Source organism: Carcharodon carcharias, chromosome X, assembly GCF_017639515.1.
Source record: "Carcharodon carcharias isolate sCarCar2 chromosome X, sCarCar2.pri, whole genome shotgun sequence".
Lineage (NCBI taxonomy): Eukaryota > Metazoa > Chordata > Chondrichthyes > Lamniformes > Lamnidae > Carcharodon > Carcharodon carcharias.
The window spans coordinates 14,779,993-14,802,891 of NC_054507.1; the positions used below are offsets into that span (position 1 = coordinate 14,779,993).

The 22,899-nt window shown below is 42.8% G+C and overlaps 1 protein-coding gene across 7 annotated transcripts in view; it reads left to right on the forward strand.

Annotated features, from left to right (window-relative positions):
• The window catches only part of LOC121273268 (nuclear receptor subfamily 4 group A member 1-like), a 65,956-nt gene that overhangs the window by 28,806 nt on the left and 14,251 nt on the right, over nucleotides 1-22,899 (forward strand). For 6 of the 7 annotated variants that reach the window (XM_041180309.1, XM_041180310.1, XM_041180314.1 and 3 more), the window contains 2 exons: nucleotides 3,693-4,507; nucleotides 14,730-14,859. In XM_041180309.1, the coding sequence (XP_041036243.1) occupies nucleotides 3,693-4,507; nucleotides 14,730-14,859 (945 nt within the window). Of the gene's footprint in view, nucleotides 1-3,669; nucleotides 4,508-14,729; nucleotides 14,860-22,899 lie in introns of all 7 variants that reach the window. The other variant, XM_041180315.1, reaches the window with a different exon arrangement.

Here is a 22,899-nt window from a genome sequence, read left to right on the forward strand (position 1 = left end):
CTCAGGTGGCTTACGTTGTTCTCTTTTTGGTCTAAGTACGCGTTTGCTGTTGACGTACACATTGATTGCCCGAGAGAATAGGGAAGAGAATGCATTGTTGCTGGCTGGTAGTCCAACTCCAGAAGGTCCACGCACAGTAGAAACGAAGTATCCTCTCCATTCCATTGTGTTCTTAGTATCAATGTCTGCTTGTTCGAGCCATATGACTTTTTTTTTGATTTGATTGAATCAATATTGCCAGGGAATAATATCCGGAGGAAGGTGCTGGGGGAATGACGTACAAGTTTGCTGATGATACAAAGATTTCTGCGAGTAGGGACCAAGCCTCATGAAAAGAAGAACAAGAGAAGAACTAGGTTAGATATTCAGTAGTAGTGCTTCTCCAAGGGAAGGTGTAGGACAGGCTTGTGCAGTGAGCGTGTACTCGAAAGAGTTACACGGTAGATATATTTTGCTTGGCCTAAATAGCCAAGTGGTTATGGTACTGGGTTTGTAACCCCAAGCTCAAGAGTTCAAATCTCACAATGGCAAACTATGGAACAATGTAACTTCATCTGAATAGGAACAGATGGAAACGTGTTTGTACTCGAAAGAGTTACAAGAGAAAACTGGACTAATTTCTGACTGGGGTGGGGGTCACATCATATAGGAGACAAGCAGCAACTAATATAAGTCAAATTCAATGTGTGTTCCTAGGCTGGTTTTGATTGTTTGGAGAGCGTGGAGAGTAATTTTTCAGATTTTTTTCCCCTAGTTGGTCTTTTGGCTTTCGATCTGTTTTTCACCTCCCCCTAGGGCACCAGAGGCCACATGAGCTGAGGCATTAGGCACAGTACTATATGGCACAGGCCAGATGGACACGTTAGTCTTTTCCTGTCTCATATTGTTTTGCATGTTTGCAATGGGAGATTGGAGAAATAAGGTTGGATAGGCTGGTCTCTTCATACCCTGAGTAAATGTCAGAAGAGGCCACTAAAGATAATTCCGAGTTATTCTCATAGGCACCAGAGGAGCATTTCTGCAGGGATGGGTTTGTGGGGTGGGGGTTGGCTGGGGGAGGGGAGGGGCACAGATGGAATCTGGGCAGCTGACGCCCTGGGTCTCCCACCCTTTCTGCCCACCTCACCCGATCTTGAGTTCACAATCTGCTCCTGTTTGGCACCCTATAGCTTGCCTGCAAGATTTACATGAGGCCAGGGTCGCAAAATTGTGAGGGTGGGCCTGTTGGGCATTGGAATGGGCATTTAGTCAGCGCGCTCTGCCCTTGGCACAGCTAAAAGTTGAAGCTGACCCCCATATGGGTGAAAGTCATGGGGCAGGTTTGCTGATTCCTGTCACAGAGAGGCAGTTAATGGGTTTGTGACAGGATTGGGTGTCTCACAACTCTCTATCACCATTGTTTGGGGTACTTTAATCAGCCATACCTTCCTGCCTTGGTGTCAGCACTTCCTGTCAAATGACCTTATGATCCAGGAGGTGCAGCCTTGTGGTTTCCTGCCCCTCTCATACCCTTACAGACGCATGCAATCCTAGATCACTGATGCTCACTGCACTTCACTCCATGCCAGTCCAGAAGACACACATCACATGCCAGCTAGGCTCATATTTCAAGTGAGCTAACTAGGTTTATTTATAGAAATTAAGCAAGCCAGACACATACAGAACAGCACAAGCCTATGTATCAAGAGACCAGTAGATGCCCTGATGTTTTAGGTCTATTGCTTCTGTCAGCAGTGAATCTAGTCAGACGGGATGAATTTCTTTGGTGTTTCTCCCATTCTTCCAGCGTAACTTTGGCACAACTCCAATTTATACACCAGGAAATTCACCCCCAGAGTCTCTTTATAAGTAGTCCGTAACACTCTGCAGGACTCACATTTGGTGGTTTAACTTTCACCAAGGGCTATCTTGGTTCTCATCTCCCACACTTTCATAGTTCAATCATTCTCTGGATGTCCCTTGTTGTCTTTGAACTGCCACACAGGCCCAGTGAATTCTAGGTAGACATCAGATGAATATTAACATTGCTGGCCTCATCCGGTCCTGGTTCCTCACAGATAGTCCCATTTCCAGTTTAAATTATCCGTAGGAGGGTGTTTGGTCATATCGACCAAGCAAAGTCCTCCTGGCTGAATGAACACTTTTATATTGCTTGGAACTGGAAGTGAATAACGTCCTTCCGGAAATCTAACACAATGGAGCCAGCAGCCGTTTTAGATGTTCCCCGGACTATTAGCTTTATATTGATAGAGAGCTCAATGTATTAACGTATGCTTATACACAAAGCTAGTTCTGTATCTACGTATATACAGTAACAGCACCAGGGGACTTTGTCACTGGACTTAATAACCTGAGAGATTTATTTTTAAACTGGAAAGAACTGAATATGCTCTCAAGTCAGATGGTTAAAAAATGTGTAGAATGATTAATGAAGAGCAAAAAAACAGCTGTCAAATGGAAGGGAAGTGCCTTAACTGTTATTTGGGAATGTCCCCTCGTGCATTCTAAGAGAACAAATTTTATTTAATTTTCTTCTTCATCAATAATTAAGTAATTTACAGTCCTGCATTCTCTGTGTAGAATCACATTCTTCTCTCCCACTCCCACACACCGTGTCTATGACTCGACACGCAATTTATGGATGCCAATCTGAATAACATCCAGAGAAGAAGCCTGCTTTAGGAGTAGTGAAAATCTAGAACTCTGTCCCAAAAAACTGTTGAGGCTGGAGGTCAACTGGAAACTTCAAACTGAGGTTGAGAAGTTTTTGTTAGGCAAGGGCATTAAGGATTATGGACTCAAGGCAGGCGGATGGAGTTAAGATATGGGTCAGGCATGATATAATTGAATGGCAGAAGCAACTCGAGGGGCTGAATGGCCTCCTGTTTCTATGTTCCTATGTTTAAGCTCTCTTTTTACAAAAAAAATCTGTTTAGCATGAGACAATGTCGTGGCAAGTTGAAAGATAAAACATTTTCCAATTTTGATTGATAAAAATATGAAAAGACTCTCAAGGTGGCTCAGTTTTCTGGAGGGACATGGTAGAGGGCTCAATTTTTATATATATCTACCTCAGTGATGACAAATGGCCACTTATATGTCCTTAGAATGTCTGCTGTCATTAGGCCACCACAACTGCTTGGATTGCAGTCTCGTCTTCTGTTACATTCAATTTATTTGCAGCTACGTGCATAACATGAATCAAGTCACTATAAAAAAAAAAGACAGCATTGCCAATCAGTAAGTTATTATTCAGTAGCCCATTTTCCAATGCATGAGGTCTTGGGTGCAGACTCAAAAAAAAATGGCTAGCTTAGGTTCAACAGACTCGATGCAAACGTTTGGAAACTGAAATCTTAATAATCGCGATTAAATAGAATAAGAGGGCTGAGGGTCGCATCTGATTGTCAAATCTGGCCTGTACCACATTGGCTTGGTGCTATCACTGGGTGCAAAATTCCATTGGCAGTTTGAATAATCTGTTATCAAACTTAGAGTAGTATTGATGCATAAATACATTTGGCTATCTTGGAAAATTGACCTCAGAGGTGAAATAAAACCATTACAATACATCAGTAGACATCCATCTTGTGTATAGCCTGTTTTTAGTAAATAGTACACAATGTAAGACAAACAAAGGAAGACCAAAATGCCCTCTAACTTGAATAGGTTTTAATATGTTTCTTTTTCAGAAATGCCTTGTCTTCAGGCACAGTATGGGACCTTGCCACAAGGTGGAGGACCATATGAGGACTACAGTTCTGACTTCTTGACTCCTGAGTTTGTCAAGTTTGGAATGGACCTCAGCACCACAGAGATCGCTGCCACCACCTCACTGCCCAGTTTCAACACTTTCATCGACAGCAACAACGGAGACTTTGACGCCTATTTGTACCAACTGATGCTTTCCAACCAGCAGTCTCCATTTAAAGTGGAGGACGTTCAAATGTTTGGCTGTTACCCAGCCTCGATCAACATGCATTTAGAAGAGGTGCTACCCCAGTGTGGATCTTCTCAATATTACAATGGATCTTGCTCCATCCCATCACCTTCAACCCCTGCTTTTCAAATGCAGCAAGTGTCCATATGGGATGATTCTTTTCCTCAGCACTCACTCCAATATGGTGAGGTGGATCACTTATTAGATCAACAAAAAAATGTCTCCCAGCTTTCATTCTTTTCCTTTAAACAGGTACCTTCAGAATCACCTGTGTCGCATTGCCACATGAGGCTTGATGCAAGTTCCCATGGACCTAATACTGTCCACCAACTAGTTGATACCATGTCTTATGATGCCACCAACCAAGCCTCCATGAATTTTCCTGTTCTACCCATGGACCGTGGACCGCGGCTCTTGGACAGTCCCATTGTAATAGACAATCCCATCCCCTCTCCACCGGTTCGTAATCCCCCTTCCAGTGAGGGCCAGTGTGCTGTGTGTGGAGATAATGCTTCCTGCCAACATTACGGTGTACGAACCTGTGAAGGATGCAAAGGTTTCTTTAAGGTATTTGATGAGTTTCTTGAACCTTAACAATGGGTTGGGGGGGGTGGGGGGGGCGACGGTGGTGGTGCGGGGGGTGGGTGGTATAATGTGTGGTAATGTCAAATGGACGATCGCAAATCTCTTCCAGTTTATATTTCCATTGGTATCACCCGTTCTGTTTTTCTCAGCTGTTTTAGATTATCATGCAAAGTTGCTGTGTGGCTCAGTGGGTAGCACTCTTACCTGTAGGTTAGTAAGTGTTTGGGTTCAAGTCCCATTCTAGGACTTCAGCATAAAAGTCTAGGCTGGCACTCCAGCTTAGTACTGAGGAAGCGCTGGCAACAATGATGGGTTTTTTTGGCTGAGACATTAAACTGAGGCCCCCTCACGTGGATGCAGAAGGACCCGTGACACTATTTCAAAGAAGAGCAGGAGCGTTCTCCTGGTGTCCTGGCCAATATTTATCCCTCAATCTAAAAACAGATAATCTGATCATTATTACACTGCTGTTGTGGGTCTTGCTGTTCACAAATTGCTTCCTACATTACAACAGTGACTGTGCTTGAAAAGGACTTCATTGCCTGTAAAGTGCTTTGGGATTATCCTGCAGTCATGCGAGGTGCTGCAAAAAGGCAAGTCTTTCTTTCCAGCGAGCCCTTTCATTTGTTGGTCATTCAGCAAGTTAAAGATATGAATCTTGTATGCGCTATGACAGTTTCTAAGCAGAATGACAGTTGTTACTTGGAAATTGGTAATTTGTACAAAAGTATCTTCATTGCAATCAGTTACACACACCATGGTTTGGAGGAGCACATTTCATAATGTTACAGCTTAGAGCATGAAGAATTAGTTGCTATAACCAGGCTACCAGTGCTACAAATCATGGTGACCACACTCTCCTATCTGCTGGCTCTGGGAGCTATCTTCTCTTTGCCACCCTCCCACTCAGGTTTTTCTATACACAGCCCCAGCATCTCAGCTTTGAGACACGTCACATTTTCCCAGCTGTGACCCATTCTAAAACCCACTGAGAGTTGACGGAACAATGGGACAGAAACATTACTGTATTCTATGTTAAGACTGCCTCAAGATTAAAACCTCTTGTCATTTTTGAGGACACCTATTGCAGCAAGTTTTTTATTTATTCTTTAATGGGATGTGGGTTTTCCTGGCAAGGCAAGCATTTGTTGCCCATCCTTAATTGCCTTGCTCGGCCATTTCAGAGCCAACCACATTTGGATGTGGAGGCACATGCAGACTAGACGAGGTAAGGATGGCAGATTTCCTTCCCTAAAGGGGCATTAGTGAACTAGATGGGTTTTTTAACAACAATCGATGATAGTTTCACAGTCACAGAGCTTTCAATTCCAATTTTTAAAAAATTCATTCAATTTAAATTCCACCTGCTGCCATGGTGGTATTTGGACCCTTGCCCCCAGAGTATTAGTCTGGGCCTCTGGATTACTAGTCCAGTGATCAATGTTGAACTTTTAAAAGGGAATTCGATATATCTACTTGAAAAAATCTGCAGAGCCAAGGGGAAGAAACCGTGGAGCAGAACCTAATTGGCTCATTCTTTCAAAGAGCCAGAACAGGCACGATGGACTGAATGGCCTTTGTGTCTGCCCTAAGATTGTATGATTGACAGACACATATATTTTGCAACATGAAATGTTGAATTCCATCTTTTGGGTGGGTTGTTTTGGGAATTGTATACTTAAAATCTTTACAGTACCAGATCATTCACTGCTTGTGATTAGCATCCCTTCTCTTTCCCCAAGTAGGTTAGGTATGGGGCAGAGGGTGAGATCAAGGGATGAGTTCTGATGTTTGTTTTGCTACTGATGCCAGTTCATTGAAAACCTTAAAAAATGAAACAAAAGACTTCTATTTATATAGCACCTTTCAAAGTGCTTGATACAGCCAATTCCATACTTTTCAAAGTGTAGTCACTGTTTTGGCAAATATGGACCAAGTTGCTCACTTTAGGATTCTGCAAACAGAAATGTGATCAATGACCAGATAACCTGCAAGTTCCCCTCCGTGCCACTCACCATCCTGACTTGGAAATATATCGGCTGTTCCTTCACTGTCGCTGTGTCAAAATCCTGGAGCTCCCTCCCTAACAGCACTGTGGGTGTACCTACACCACATGGACTGCAGCAGTTCAAGAAGGCAGCTCACCACCACCTTCTCAGGGATAATTAGGGATGGGCAATAAATGCTGGCCCAGCCAGTGACACCCACCTTCCATGAACGAGATGTAATGTAAAAAATAATCTGTTTTTAATAATGTTCATCGAGGGACAGATATTAGCCTGGACACCGGGGAGAATTCTTCTTCAAATAGATGCTGTGGGATCTTTAATGGTCACCGAAGGCAGATGAGGTCTTGGTTTAACGTCTCATCTGTAAGATGGTGCCTCTATTAGTGTAGCATTCCCTTTAGTACTGTTATCCTAGGTTATGTGCTGAAGTGCTGGAATGAAGCTGGCGTCAATGATGAGTGTCTCTACATCACCAGCAACAGGGGAGTGTTGAAAAAAAAAAGATTTTGGATGTACAGTTTATATTCTGGAAATATATAGGTTGTGACACAGTAGTGCTCTGTGTACAAGCTTTATCAAGTATATGGCAAGGAAAAAAACCCACCAGAAAATAGTGGCCCTTTCAAATGTCTCATTGTTTTTTGGGGGGTTTGGCCTTCCAGTGGGATATAATGGAAAATGGAGTTTATTTGTGTTTAAAAACTGCAATAAGGCTTCCTTTTTTTTCAATGGTTCATTCATATCTGCTAAGTATAAAATAATTTGAAATTAGCCCCAAGGCTAATGCTGTGTGTGCCTTCTCAGTCTCAGCTTGTAGTTCTCTGGGAAAATGCATGCCAGGGTCATCTAATGCATGATCACAGCAGTCAAGTGCCTTTCGTTGGTGTGGCACTGACTGAGGGAAAAAAATGGGAGAGGAACGCACCAAAGAGACAGCTATCAAGGCAATGAGATAAGGTGGGAAGAGGAAGTACCTCCTCGGTGTGAAGGTAGCTGTTAAAACAAATTCTTTAAAACACTTTTTCCCCTTGAATGACTTAAGGAAAAAGCTTTCATCCTCAGTTGCAACTCACCCATTGAGGGTGGTGGGGGCATTATGAATGGGAGGCATATGTTATCCCTGCACAAAATCTATAGCATAGGTCATATCCTCTCCACATGCCAAATTCTGATTCCAACTCTGGAATTAACTCAAGTGTTACAACAACACCGACTCGCATTTATGTAGCACCTTTAATGTGGCAAACCATCTCAAGGTGTTTCACAGGAGTGTTATCAAACAAAAATTTGACATCGAGCCAGATAAGGTGATATCAGGACAGGGGAACCAAAAGCTTGGTCAAAGAGTGTTGTAAAGAAGCAGAGAGTAATGGAGAGGCTTGGGGAGGGAATTGTAGAGCTTAGGACATTGGTAGTGAAAATGCAGCTGTCAATGGTGGAACAAAGGAAATTGAGGAGGCCAGAATTGGAAGAATGCAGAGATCTTGGAGGATAATAGAACTGGAGGAGGCTACAGAGATGGGGAGAGTTGCAGGGGCTGGAGGAGGTTACAGAGATAGGGAGGGTTGTAGGGGCTGGAGGAGGTTACAGAGATAGGGAGGGTTGTAGGGGTTGGAGGAGGTTACAGAGATAGGGAGAGTTGCAGGGGCTGGAGGAGGTTACAGAGAAAGGGAGGGTTGTAGGGGCTGGAGGAGGCTTCAGAGATAGGGAGGGTTGAGGGGGCTGGAGGATGTTATAGAGATAGGGAGGGGTGTAGGGGCTGGAGGAGGTTATAGGGATAGGGACGGGTGTAGGGGCTGGAGGAGGTTACAGGGATAGGGAGGGGTGTAGGGACTGGAGGAGATTACAGAAATGGGGAGGGTTGTAGGATCAGGAGGAGGTTACAGAGATAGCAAAGGGCAAGGCCATGGCTACAACTCAGAGGTTCCATTACTATACGCCCGTTAATAGTATGAAATAAGAGACCCGAAGCTGTTTAAAAGGGGAAGCCTAAGAGGAATATTGAAAATATGGAGTATAAAAGCTAGGAAATTATGCTAAACTGTTATAAATCACTGGTTAGACCTTGGTTGGAGTACTGTGTCCAATTCTGGGCACCACACTTTAGGAAGGATGTCAAAGCCTTGGAGTGGGTGTGTGTGGAGGAGTTTTACCAGAACGGTACCAGGGATGAGGAAATTTAGTTAATGTGGAGACACTGGAGAGTCTGGGATTTTTCTTCTTAGAGCAGAGGAGGATAAGGGGGAGATTTAACAGAGGAATTCAAAACTATGAGCAGCTTAGATAGAGTAGATAGTGAGAAACTGTTTCCGCTGGTAGGAGGGTCAGCAACCAGAGGACACAGATCTCAGATAATTGACAAAAGACCAAAGGAGAGGTGAGGAGACAATTTTTTATACACCAGCTTGTTGGATCTGGAGAGTGCTGCCTGAAAGGGCGGTGGAAGCAGATTCAATAGTAACTGTCAAAAGGGAATTGGATAAATTTTTGAAGAGGCAAATTTTGCAGAGCTATGGAAAAAGAGCAGGGAAGTGGGGTCAACTGGATAACTCTTTCAAAGAGGCAGTACAGACAGACCAAACAGCCTCCTTCTGCGCTGTAAGATTCTATATAGTGATAAAAATATTTGCTACATTTAAAAGAAACATATTCTGGCACAGTGGAGACTGGCCAACCATAATGATGTCACTGCTAGGGACTTCTGTCCTGGAACAACTCTTTGGCAGACTCTGCCACCAACAAACAGCATGTTCTCCTGCTTTGGATCAGCTCCCAGATTAGTGTTTAAAAATGGATTTGGTTGTACCTTATGCTTTAAATAACTCCCTGTCCCCCATACCGGGGCAAAGCCACATTAAATACCATCTTCTAAGCTGTCCGTTATGAAAATAATTTTTGCAAAGGAATATGCTACTGACTACTTTGGATACACTTAAAAGTAGTGCAAGTGATACATGACTGCTTAGAGTACCTTTTCTTAACCTGTGGTACAGATTGACAATGCTTTGGGGACCAGGGGAATACCAAGGTGATTACATTTCTAAGGGAGACTTTTATAACTTGCTCATGACTCACTTGTGACTAACTCGTGCTTTCACTGAAAACCAGGGGCATGAGAATTCCCCCACCCACTCTTCCTCCACACACAATCTGTTACTCACGAGTACATTTTAAGATCAGCAAGATTTAGGAAGCAGGCTGTTTGCAGTGCTTTGACTTGACAGTCCTCACTCTCTTCTCAACTCTTATCATACTATATTGGCCAACAAAACACCCAACAGGAGTTACAAGCTTTCGAGAACTTGGGAACAGGAGGAGGCCATTTGGCTCCTCGAGCCTGTTCCGTTATTCAATTAGATCGTGGCTGATCTGTATCTTAACTCCATCTACCCGCCTTGGCTCCATAACCATTAATACCCTTAACCAACAAAAATCAATCAATCTCAGTTTTGAAATTTTGAGTTGACCCTGCGTGAAGGAGTTCCAGATTTCCACTACCCTTTATGTGAAGGAACTCTTCCTGACATCACCCCTGAACAGCCTAACTCCAATTTTAATCTTATGTCCCCCTTGTTATCAGAGGAAATAGTTTCTTTCTGTCTATCCTAGTGAATGCTTTAATCATCTTAAGCACTTCAATTAGATCAGCCCTTAATCTTCAATACTCAAGAAAATACAAGCCTAGTCTATGCAACCTGTCCTCATAATTTAACTCTTGTAGCTCCACTGCACTGTACCCACCATTCTTGGGTATCCTCTATTTAGCTCCTTCACTGCCATTTTACCGGAGAGCCCCTTGCCCTTAAGCGAAGCCACTTTTAAGCTTTTATCTTATTCTTTGACTGACTGCCTTCTGTTTTGCATTCATGTCAAATTTCATTCGCATGTGTTTTATAATAATTGGACTTCAAACAGGCGTGAAATTGTGGTGTACGATTAAGAATAACAGAAGACCAAAGTTAAATATGGGTCAAAATCATACCATCAATTTATGAGGAATTCACAGTAGGCTGGTCGGCTGGTATTTGAAGAGATGACCACACAGTGCCCCCTGCCAGCAGGGACTTCATGATAATGTGGGTATAAATATCTAGTCTTTCGAATGAGATGTTGAACCAATGCCCCTCAGGTGGATGTAAAAGATTTTATGACACTATTTTGAAGAGCAGTGCAGTTATCCCTGATGGCTTGGTCAATGTTCTTCCCTTGACCAACATCACAAAAACAGATTATCTGGTCATGATCACATTGCTGTTTGTGGGAGCTTGCTGTGCACAAAATGACTGCCATATTTCCTACATTACAGCACAAAGTACTTCATTGGCTGTAAAGTGCTTTGGGATGTTCTGAGGTCATGAAGGGCACTATAGAAATGCAAGTCTCTATAAATATAAATGTATGTTTTATAACATACAGGGTGTTTAAAAAGTCTTTGTACAACTTTAAACTAAGCAAACTGTAAAGACATATGAAAATATAATTCATAAAATTTTAACAATACCATTCAGATTTCTAGGCTTCAGTATAACCCATATATTTTATGCTACATTGTTTAAGATGAGTTTCCAACAGTTTCTTCCACTATCACAATTTTCGATCAGTTTTAGCATCATTAGTAACAACATTAAGGAATTAGCATTAAAGAAACTATATGAATTATGTTTTCATGTGTTGCTTACAGTTTGCTTCTACCATGGGCACATCAAAAGATATTAAAGTTTAAAGTTGCACAAGGGCACCCTGTATGTGTGTGTGGGGAAAAATTGTATTATATGTAATATATAGTTAAAGTGACATCTAAAGTTGCAATGAAAAATGACTCATAAATATATATTTTTTACCCTAACAAAAATTAGTCAGACTATCTAGGCTAGGAAAGGAATTTGAGCAATAGGCTCCTTAGTGCCCTCGTATGGCATTCCCCTGTCCATTGCTTCAGCGCAGGCATCAATCCATTTATTCCCAATGGGTTAAAATGTCTATTAAAATGATGTCTTGTTCATGCGTTAATTGTTTTCTCATTGGTCACTTCTAGCATGCTATTCATAATGCTTGTCAGCTGACCTTTGACCTCCGAGGGACTTGTGCTGTGAGTCTAGGCAGTGAGTGCTTGTGTGCTATTTGACTGTGGAGGCGAGCCTGAGTTGGTACTCACCTAGGCACAAGCACTTTCTAACAAGCTAGTGACCAAGAGCAAAGGCCAGTATGTCTTTTCCCTCCCTGATCATGGATGAGATCAATTGTAGCATCCTGACTGCTAACGCAGGGTGAGATCAGTTGGCAGATCAGGGATCCTGGACCACACACCATGGGAAGCCACAAGGCTGAATTTTACAGGACAGATGACTGCTTTTTAAACCAAGCAAGTTATTCTTCAATCATCTTGTATTTTCAATAAAGCATTTGACAGCACTGCAACTTTTTTCATGAATTGTTGCTGCATAACAGGGAGAGGCAATTCAAAGGATACACCATTCCTTTTAAATGGGAAAACGCTTTGATAGTGTGCAGCAGCATATTGGAGTGGGTCTTAAAAGAAAGAAGTGACAACCGCAAACATGACCAACTGGCCAGTGAGCGATTGCACAACACAATACGCCCTTTAAACACTGAATTTTCCTGGCACATTGCCAAAAGCAAATCTGTTTTTCATCACATAACATCGACAACACAGATATTCAGTACAGCTGTGACACTGGATCTTAGGAAGGGGTGGGGTGGGGGTGGGCAGAGGGACCCAAGATAGTTGTTTTGCAGATGTTCTGGCATCCTACTAATGGGCCAGTTGCTTGGCAACGGTATATCGTCCCTTCTTTGTCAGATGAGCATTTTTTGCTCAGGTGGAGAATATTGTAAATGATATATTTAAAAAGTCAGCCAGTTCATAATGGACTAATATCTTTGCATAATGGTTGCTGTTATACTATAGTGTTTGATCATGGCATAGTATTCATGGACCTCTAATGAATAAAAAAGGCATTAAAAAAAAGCATCCTCTCTATGATATACCTCTTCCTATTTTTTGTGCACCTTCTGAGGACTGAGTCTCAGCACATTGTCCTTTCACTGCTGGGCTCTGAGGTCAAATCTGGCATAGATAGGTGCAAGTTTTTTCTTTGTTCTGAGGGAGGGGACTATGCAAAGGAATCTGAATCCAATTTCCAGTAGACAGAAGTGCACAGCATGTAAATATCCATTCTTTTACACTGTTGTGTTCACTCTTAAGAGTGTGGGAATCGGAAAAGTCACATTGATTTACCTCCTCTGAGAGTAAGGTTGAGTTGTTAGGGCAAAGGAGAAGTATTTGATTAGCACTAAAACCTGATGTGTGAGTGCTTAACGTGCATGCGTTGATGCTTCATGTGGAAAAACTTATTGCCTTCCAGCATCCACAACACTTATCTCAAGAACTCATCTATTCCAGCCTTTTAGTTTATAAAGACAATTTGATTGAGCTGGATTGCTCGTTTTTGGGCTTTAATTCTTCAGTCCCCCACCCTGTAATGCAAGTACATCTCATCAAATGGTGCTAAAGTGTGTTGGAAACTAGGGCAAGAGGCCTCTCCGAATAAAGTGGGTTTTGAATTGGAAAATATTTCACAGTAAAGAGAACGTCACTATTTGACCTCTCACACAATGCTATAATGTACCATTACAAATGATTGTACAAACGACACTGCTATGGCCAATTCTCTGAATTGTCCTGTTGGTCCTTAGCTTTGAATGCACCCTCCTATGTATTCCTCCTCCTGGCTTCCTCACTGTCCTGAAATCAAAACTCATCTAACTCATTCTTAACCTCAAAACATTGGATTTCCTCACCTCCCTCAGCCTTCTCATCCTGCAATCCACAGGCTTTTAAAGCCAAATTTTGATGTCACTTAACCAATATCTCTTGATTCATTTAATCTGCTCTCCTAGGTGGGTCCTGCCCCATGAACATTGGAGAGAATTCAAAGGTGCAATCCAATGTTCAGATTCAGTTGAATTTGTCATAATCCCTGAACTGGGTTTAGGTATTTCACCAGCTTGGCCAGGCAGATTAAACGGAAGTGAATAGGAATTGAAACCCTGTACTTGGACCAATGCTGACAGTTCTAGTTTGGCACACTGAATACCAGTTGAAACTAGTTCAGCATTGGTATTAGCTGCTATTTAGCACAAGACTGTAACCCACTGATTGATTGATAGGGCTATCACTATATCTCTGCTTAGCCCATTATATCCCCACTGCTTTTCCAGTTACTTCTCTGTTATCAAGGTAGGTACAACCCTTATGACGTCAAGAACTTTATTACCATCACTATCACCTTCAAAAACTCCCCCATCCCCACCCATCACCTATGCAATTTTTTCCCTAAGCTGGAGTCATCTTCTACCATTGCTCATTGGCAAACCTGGGTTTGACTGGATCCAACCATAGGCTCTAACATGACAGTTTGCCATAAGAACTACTTTTTCTACTGTCTGTTTACCCAATAAAATAACGATGGTCTGCAGCACATGTAATGTGTTGAAGGTGGTATCCTGTTTTACCTGTTTAGAATGCTGTTCAAGACCCCAGTTTTCTCCCTCTTCCCCCCACCAGTCTCATGAAAATGATACCTCATACTGCAGGGCATTTCCCATGGGTGCTTGAAGCCCTCCGATATGCTTTGTCCAACTGCCCATTCTTCAAGCCTGAGCTTGGACAGTAAGCCTTGGCAGACCATTCCAGCTTCACCCACCGAGCTTGCTCCTGCCCTAATGTAATATTGACATACTTGTGCTTTCCGCTATGAATCTCGCTGTTGTTATGTGGAACGGAAGCTGTGGCTGGTACTTCATTATTTGCCCCTCCCCAATCAGGTGGCACTGAGCCAACTTTAGTGTCTCTGCTCCACTCTGGTTAACATCAGCCAACACAGTCCAGACCGGGAACTGGACCTGTTACTTTGTTGGTTTGGCTCATTTCCAGAAAGGGCAATGCATTTATCAACTGAGATACCTAGGGAGGCAGATTTGTAACATTGCACCCGATTGATGCTTGGACATTCAACCTTCTGATATGAAAATGTGGATGCATGCAGAGAATGCTATACGTTAGCGGATTTCTACCTCTGCATTACAGCATCTGGTTGTCAAGGTACATCTGTCGACCAGGACCTCCTTGGTAACCTCCTCTCTTCACTGATAATTTTCATTTGTCTCCACAGCGTACAGTTCAGAAAAATGCCAAGTATGTCTGCCTAGCAAACAAAGACTGTCCCGTGGACAAACGGCGACGGAATCGATGCCAGTTTTGCCGCTTTCAGAAATGCCTTGCCGTGGGTATGGTAAAAGAAGGTAAGCATTTGGACAATTCTAGATACACACACACACACACACATGTTTATACATGGCGTTGTTGGTCAACCACTATTTCATTCGTCACATCTGCCTGTCATTAATAATTTAATTCTAATCATCTAGTACGATGCATTTTACTATAATGCAAAATATAATTTAATAAAAATATAATACAAAAATAAGGTATGTTTGCCCTTGAGAATGCAAGTCACTTCTTTATATATTCCCTTGAGGTATTCTTGCAATGAGGAAGTAACAGTTTCAGAATCTGGTCCCTCCCACCCCTTATCTGTTATGTTAGGGTTTGTTCCACATACTTCTGTGGTAAGTTACTGATCTATGCTTTGGTGGTTTGCTTTCAATAATAATGGTACTTATAATAATAACAATTAAGACAAAGCTATTCAAAGCCCAGGGTCACCATAACCATGTTAGTAGGAATGGGGAAAAGGCTACAAGGGGGTGAAATTTCAGCATATGGATTTGGTAGTGATAACCAGAAAAGCACTGGTAAAGCCAAAACATTGAGCTGGGCACCATGAAGATAAGTATGTAGCAAGTAGGGTATGTAAAGAACATCCATTCCAGTTAGAACAGAGGATGAACATAGGAACAGGAGGAGGCCATTCAGCCCCTCAAGCCTGTTCTGCTGTTCAGTTCGATCATGATTATCTGTATCTTACCTCCATCTATCCGCCTTGATTCCGTAAACCCTTAAATTGTTTACCTAACAAAAATCTATCAATCTCAGTTTTGAAATTTTTCCCAGCCTTGACAGCTTTTTTGGGGGAGAGAATTCCAGATTTCCACTCTCCTTTGTGTGAAGAAGTACTTCCTGACATCACCCCATGAATGGCCTGGCTCTAATTTTAAGGTTATGTCCCCTTGTTCTGGACTCCTCCCACCAGAGGAAAATAGTTTATCCCTATATACCCTGCCAGTTCCTTTAATCATCTTAAACACCTCAATTAGATAACATTTCTAAGTGCTTATTAGTATGGAGGCTAATAAAGTCTTTGGATTAGAATTTTTTCCTACAGATTACTTATAGCTACCTGGAGACATGTATGCATCTTGCTCCTTAGAAGTAATGCCTGACCTATGAGTTTACAAAAAACATACTTTGTCAAAGCTTGAAGGAGCATTACCAGTGCAATGGCTATACTGCAGTTTCCACATTGGCAATGTTCTTTCTTAAATCTTTGAACTGTTCAAAACTGAATATTGTTATTGTGATAATCCTGGTGAGCTCACAGGCTTATTGCCATTTTAGGATTTACTCCTCCATAACTGACCTCAGCTTTACATTCAGCGTCTGTCTTCCAATATTCAGTCCTTCGAGGAACCCTTCTAATACCTAAAAAGGACCAGATCAATGCCTATAAATTATATAGAGAACAGAAGATTACTTTACAAATGGAGAAAGCATTGGTCCTCTCATATGGTCCTTTTATGTCTAGTCTCCTCCCCACTCTCATGCCTTTGATTCCTCTTGTTTTGTTCCCCGTGCCTTTTCTGGTGGCAGGGACAGTTCAGGTGTTGTAAAATTCCAAAGCTCAGAGCTGATGACAGTGAAAGCATAAGGTCCATGGAAGAGGTTCTTCTTGTCTTGTGAAGAATACATGATAAAGGCACTCAATTTTTCTTCTGTGTGTTGTGACACTCTATCCTACATGGTGGGATTTCTGTCAGACCTGGTTAGTCAGAACTAATGTGCGGCTGCAAATAGTACAACCGAGCCATGCATTAACCATCCAAGTGATTCTTAACTGAGCGCATAAAGAGTGCATAATACAGCAATCTGGCTGCGCATTGCATAATTTGTATTGCTTGTTGAGGCAAGATAGTCCAACAGAATAGCTCACTTCAAAGAGAAAACCTTGCAGGTGTCTTTCAGGTTATGGCAGTTGGCTTGTATGGGGCAGGAAAAAGGCCCCCTGCAGGCCCAAAGGACACGCCACAATTAAGGAGCGAACACTGTGGGCATTTGGAGCTGATTCACAACAAAGGTCAGCTCTGCTCCTCAATCCAGTTGGAAGAATCTGAAAGTGTCTAACCTGAAAAAAGGGGGTAAGGTACGAACTGTTAAGTGAATTAACTGGATATCCCATAGACAGTTTGAAAGATATTTGCTTGAATAGAAAGGGAATTGTTAGCCTGAATTTATCTAGAGCATGGAAATAAAACCCAAAGGGAAATCGTTCTGAGCTAAAAGTGGCCAAAATAGATACTAGTCATCTTGCAAGAGAAGGTGGCCCTTGACAGGAGAGAGTACTGGTGACTAGTGATAGTTCTCAACAAAAATTAGATCCTAACCAGCTCGGAGGCTGCCACTATTGACATTAAGGACAGGGTGACCACAGAGCACCCAAGGGACTTAGAGGTTGGAGGAGGCAACCAAGCTCTTGGTCTGTACCGTTATATTCTCACACTGCATCAAAGCGTTTTACATTTCTCAGGGTCAAAAGCAGTGCCTGAGCACGTCCTTTAAAATCCGTCACATTGATTTGCTTTTTGGACAGCCCTATTTTAATGCCAGTCATCACTGCTCTCTGAATTGGCTGAGGAAGCAGCCTGTTTGGACAGGGCAATAAATGTCAGCCTTGCCAGCGACACCCAAATAACCCGAGGATAACTTGAGAAATAAAATGTTGATAGAATATTTAGGCTATCTAACTGACGTTACGACAAAAAATAGAAACTAATGTCCAAGTGGTCATTATTAATAATTGGGCTGTCTCAGCTACTTTCTTTTCTGACCAATATAAAAGCCAGCTCCCAGAGAGAAGCCTGTGCTCACCTTGAACTGAAGACTGACCTTATAGGCACAAAATAATCTGGGATCATGTTGCCCTTCCTGAGCAATGAACCCCTTCTGTTGTTAATAAGTTAATTAAAATTAGTACCAGCCACCTCATACTCACCAGATCCCCTCAACAGATGGACAAACAATGTCTTGACAGACAAGGTATCACAGACTATCACAGTAAATCAAGTTAGTAAGAAGTAGAATTATTTAGAAGCAAAAACATGCACAGCAAATTTCACTAGATTCCAATGTGAAGGCATGCTTAATTTCTTAGATAAAAACAAAAAAACTGCGGATGCTGGAAATCCAAAACAAAAATAAAAATAGAAATACCTGGAAAAACTCAGCAGGTCTGACAGCATCTGCGGAGAGGAACACAGTTAATGTTTTGAGTCCGTATGACTCTTCAACAGAACTAAAGAAAAATAGAAAAGAGGTGAAATATAAGCTGGTTTAAGGGGGATGGGACAAGTAGAGCTGGATAGAGGGCCAGTGATAGGTGGAGATAGCCAAAAAATGTCACAGACAAAAGGACAAAGAGGGGTTGCAGGTGGTGATATTATCTAAGGAATGTGCTAATTAAGGGTAGAAAGCAGGACAAGCAAGGTACAGATAGCCCTAGTGGGGGTGGGGTGGGGTGAAGGGATCGAAATAGGCTAAAAGGTAGAGATAAAACAATGGATGGAAATACATTTAAAAATAATGGAAATAGGTGGGAAAAGAAAAATCTATATAAATTATTGGAAAAAACAAAAAGGAGGGGGAAAAATCAGAAAGGGGGTGGGGATAGAGGAGAGAGTTCATGATCTAAAATTGTTGAACTCAATATTCAGTCTGGAAGGCTGTAAAGTGCCTAGTTGGAAGATGAGGTGCTGTTCCTCTAGTTTGCGTTGAGCTTCACTGGAACAATGCAGCAGGCCAAGGACGTTGCTTGCCTTCTCATGCACCCTCACCACAATTCAAAAGTAACAAATGCTCTGAAATTTCGATAACTTCCTAAAACTTTGAACGCAGCTCTGTGCAGCAAAACTTAAATGTGAACGCGGCAATTCACGCACCACTTCCAGCAGGCACAGTTGCCTGGAGAGCAAAAGTTAGCGAACAACAATTGTACTCAATTCTTTGCTTTGAAGCTCAAATTGAGACAATGAAGTATCAAAGAGAAGGTACATTTCATAATTGGACACAGCTATCTCTCACAGTAGGATTTAAACACATCAGGCTGGTTTCCCAGAATCTGCTTTCCAGGCACCCACGCCCTTCAGAACAAAGCCAACTGTGAAAGTTTTTGCTTTGCAGGAGTCACAGATGGATTGGACCACCACAACTTTTTGGCTCTGTCTCTGTCTCCCATCCAGATGATCAGTATTAAGCATTTCTGTCACTTTTATGAAGACTTGCCAATTAACACTTCTCCACCTAGACAGAGGTGACTGAATGCCCCTTGTTAACATGTGCCACAAAACGTATGTTTGGCATCCACTCAGATGGTTTGTTTCTAGCCAACAGTAAACAACTTATCAGTTGGCCAACAAGCAAGATTTTATACAGAAATATAAAAGATGCACAGTCGCTCATGGTTAGAAACAAGACAGACCTCTGGCCTGCCGTAGGTCCGTCTCATAGTGCCATCTCTCATCACAGAACCCCTGGAGGAGTAAGCCAGCTCCTTAAATCCACTAGTCGCAGTGCAACACTGCGTCATCAGCATGACTTGAACCCAGCATTAGCCTAGTGATCCACACTTTGGAAGATATGTAGTGAGGTTGAGGAGGCACAGAGTGAGTTGTGGATCATTAGGAAGTGGAGGTGCAGCAGGGTGACTGATCCTTTGCTTTAAGTACAGGCTCTTGAGGGCAAATTGCAAATGGAGGACCTCTCATGCCAAGGAATCTTACATGAACCGCTTGTCTCCTTGTGAAGTGCGGTGGAAGCTGATCCTTGTTGCATGGGGGTGTCTATAACTCCCATTTATACACTGCCATGGAGAAACAGCTATTAATTCTGCAGACAGCCATTGAGCAGGAAGCAACATCAGTGGCATCTACAGGGAAAAACATAGACACCATTGGAGCATCTCTCACAAAGGCTTCCACTAATGTTCAGCTCTACAACTCAAGGCACAATACAGCTGGCATCCACATGCTTGGGAGATGCAATTAGGGCAATCCATAGAAACCCAGAGCTGACAGAGATTGGTGGCTCATGTCTTGATCGCTAATAGTGGCATGCACATAGCAAAGCAGAGGTAAATGGCATCTCTTTAAGTCGCGCTAATTCCTTGCCATTGTGCATCTCTGGACAAAATAGCCCTCACTGAAGCAAGCAGCTCCTTCCACCCCTCCTCCACCCTGCAATCCCCAGCCACCCTCAAAAAGCTAAAATGTTTCTAACATTCATGCATCACCCTCTGGTTTTCAATTACATAGAGCGAGAGAGAGACTGTGAGGGCATCTTGCAAGAAGTGAGCAGGGCCTTTCATTAGGGAATCAGGTAGGAGTAATGCATGAGTCACAACAGGACTCTGCAACAGTACATTAAACATAGTCTTCACATATGCTGTTGCAGGGATAAAAACACTTAAGAATTGATGTCAGTATTTTTTATACTGTACTCTTGAGCAAATCACATAACCGCGCTCAGGAAAGATAGCACAGTAACAGCAAGGATACTAGAGAACTAGGAAAGTCAAGCTGTGAAACTTGCACTGTTAACTTGTAAGGGCCTCAAGGGCCAATGAGAGCCTGATGCACTGGTTTGAGTTCTTGTAGCTGCTCTGCCGCTGATGGATCTGTTTACCATCACCCTCCTCTTACATGGCTTGCTGCTGCTTTTGAGCAACCTCTATGCTCACACTGGCTTCCAGGGCGGTATTCAGCAATGTGCAGCAAATCTTGCTGTTAGTCTGCCAACTTTCTCTGGGGGAGGGGAACCCTCCACGGTCCAACCGTGCGACTCTATACTTCAACGCTCCAAATATCTGCACTCTGATTGTTTAACCTCCCCCTTGTCTCATTGGGGGCATGGCACAAAGGTTCATCAGCCATATGCTTGCAGCAGATCTTCCAGAAACTAATGTTGCAGCCTATTTTGGCCTTCAATCTATTTTGGAAGGCATCATTACACTAAAGCAGTGTGAGAAGCTCCTCTTGAAACCTGCAGCATTCTCTGCTAGTGCTCTCATAGCATTTGGATATTTAGGAAGTAATAATTCTGTTGATGAGAACAATGATATTGTGTACAGATGCACCACTGGCTGTGTGAGTGCAGTCTATGGCATCCTATACCCAAGAAACAATCTTGGTAGAAATGGGTCTGTCTCTCCTGCTGGTACTGCATTCGGCGAGTGTGTATGTGATGAAGTAGGCCAACTGTGACCTGTTTAATGCAGTGATGAGCAGAAATCTAGTTTCCATGGGTGACTGATAGGACTCTGTGATGTAAAGGTTGATGGCCATCATTACTTTGATGTGCAGCTGCAGATCTTGCTCTTTCAAAGGACAGAGTTCAGGGATCATATCCTCTCACATTCCTGCACTATGAAGTGTAGTGGAGTTATGTTTGGTACAGTAATCCTGCCACATGTTGGGTCCTGCTGGGATGCCTCATATGCTGTTTAACTTCCCTGGCTTTACTCTGCTGATCCTTTCCCTTCAACGGGTCTATCTGTGTGACATTAGATGCTGGACCTATGTTGTCCTCATCACAGAGGAGCTCTCCCTTCACTAGGTTTTGTTGTACATCTGCTGTATTGAAAAACAACAAAAACCTACATTTATATAGTGCCTTTAACCTTGTGAAACATCGCACGATGCTTTGCAGAGGCGTAATCAGTCACCAATGGATGTTGAGCCAAGGAAGGAGGGAAGGTTAAACAAAAACATGGTCAAAGTGGCATCTTAAAGAGGATCTTAAAGGTGGAGTGAGGTGGAGGGGTACAGAGAACCAGGGAGGGAATTCCAGAGTTTAGGCCCGAGACAGCTGAAGCAATGGCCGCCAACAGTGAAACCAATGGAGTGCAGGATGCACAAGAAGCCAGAATTGGAGAAGCCCAGAGATTTCAGAGGGCTGTGGGGCTGGAGGAGGTTACAGAGATAGCCGGGGATGAGGCCATGGAGGGATTTGAATTAAGGATGAAAGCTCTGAATTGGAGCTGTTGCAACTCATTCAAGATTGCATATTGGAAGGATTGGCAGCTGGACAATACAAAGGCCTCAGAGGCGTCGAGAGAAACAGTGGAGAGATAAGAGTTGAGTATATGTGGAAGCTGTGCCATGTCTTTGGGAGGTGCTGCCAAACAGCAGCATGTAGATGAGGATGAAGGGGGAGCGTGTGGTGGGGCAAGGATATATCTTTGGGGCGGGCTCTTTATCTCAAGGGGCTGGAGTACAAAGGGGTGGAAGTTGTACTACAGTGTATAAAGCTCTGGTTAGATCCTATCAAGAATATTCTGTTTAGGTCTGGGCACTGCACCTTACGACGGATATGTTGGCCTCGGACAAGGTCACCAGATTGATAACAGGGCTAAAAGGGTTAAATTATGAGCGCAGGTTGCACAGGCAAGTTATTGTATTCTCTTGAGTATTGAAAATTAAGATCTAATTGAGGTATTTAAGATGACTAAAGGATTTGATAGGGTAAGCAGACAAACACTATTTCTTCTGGTGGGAGAATCCAAAACAAGGGGTCAGAACCTTAAAATTTGAGCCAGGCGGTTCAGGGATGATGTCAGGAAGCAATTCCTCACACAAAACCTGGAACACTCTCTCCCAAAAGGCTGTTGAGGCTGTGGGCGGGGGTCAATTGAAAATTTAAAAAATGTGATTGATAGATTTTTGTTGGGCAAGGGTATTTTGGGTTATGGAACCAAGGCGGGTAGATGGAGTTAAGGTACAGATCAGCCATGATTGAACTGAATGGTGGAACAGGCTCAAGTGGCTGAATAGCCCCCTTCTCTGGGGATGGGGCAGATAGAAAAAGTATTGTTGGAGATGCTGTGACTACATCTGGATGAGAATAAGAATGGAACCAAACAGCGACAGTTCCACTTAGTTGGACAGGAGATGAAAGGTGTTGGCGGAGGATGGGTTGGCCAATCATGTCAAAGGCTACAAACAGGACTTTGATTTGAATCATTTCATTCCTGTAGCAAGGTGGAAACCTGATTGGAAATTTGGGTGAAGGGAAATACAGAGAGGCCTGGTAATTGTTGGTCCTTTGGCAGAGGC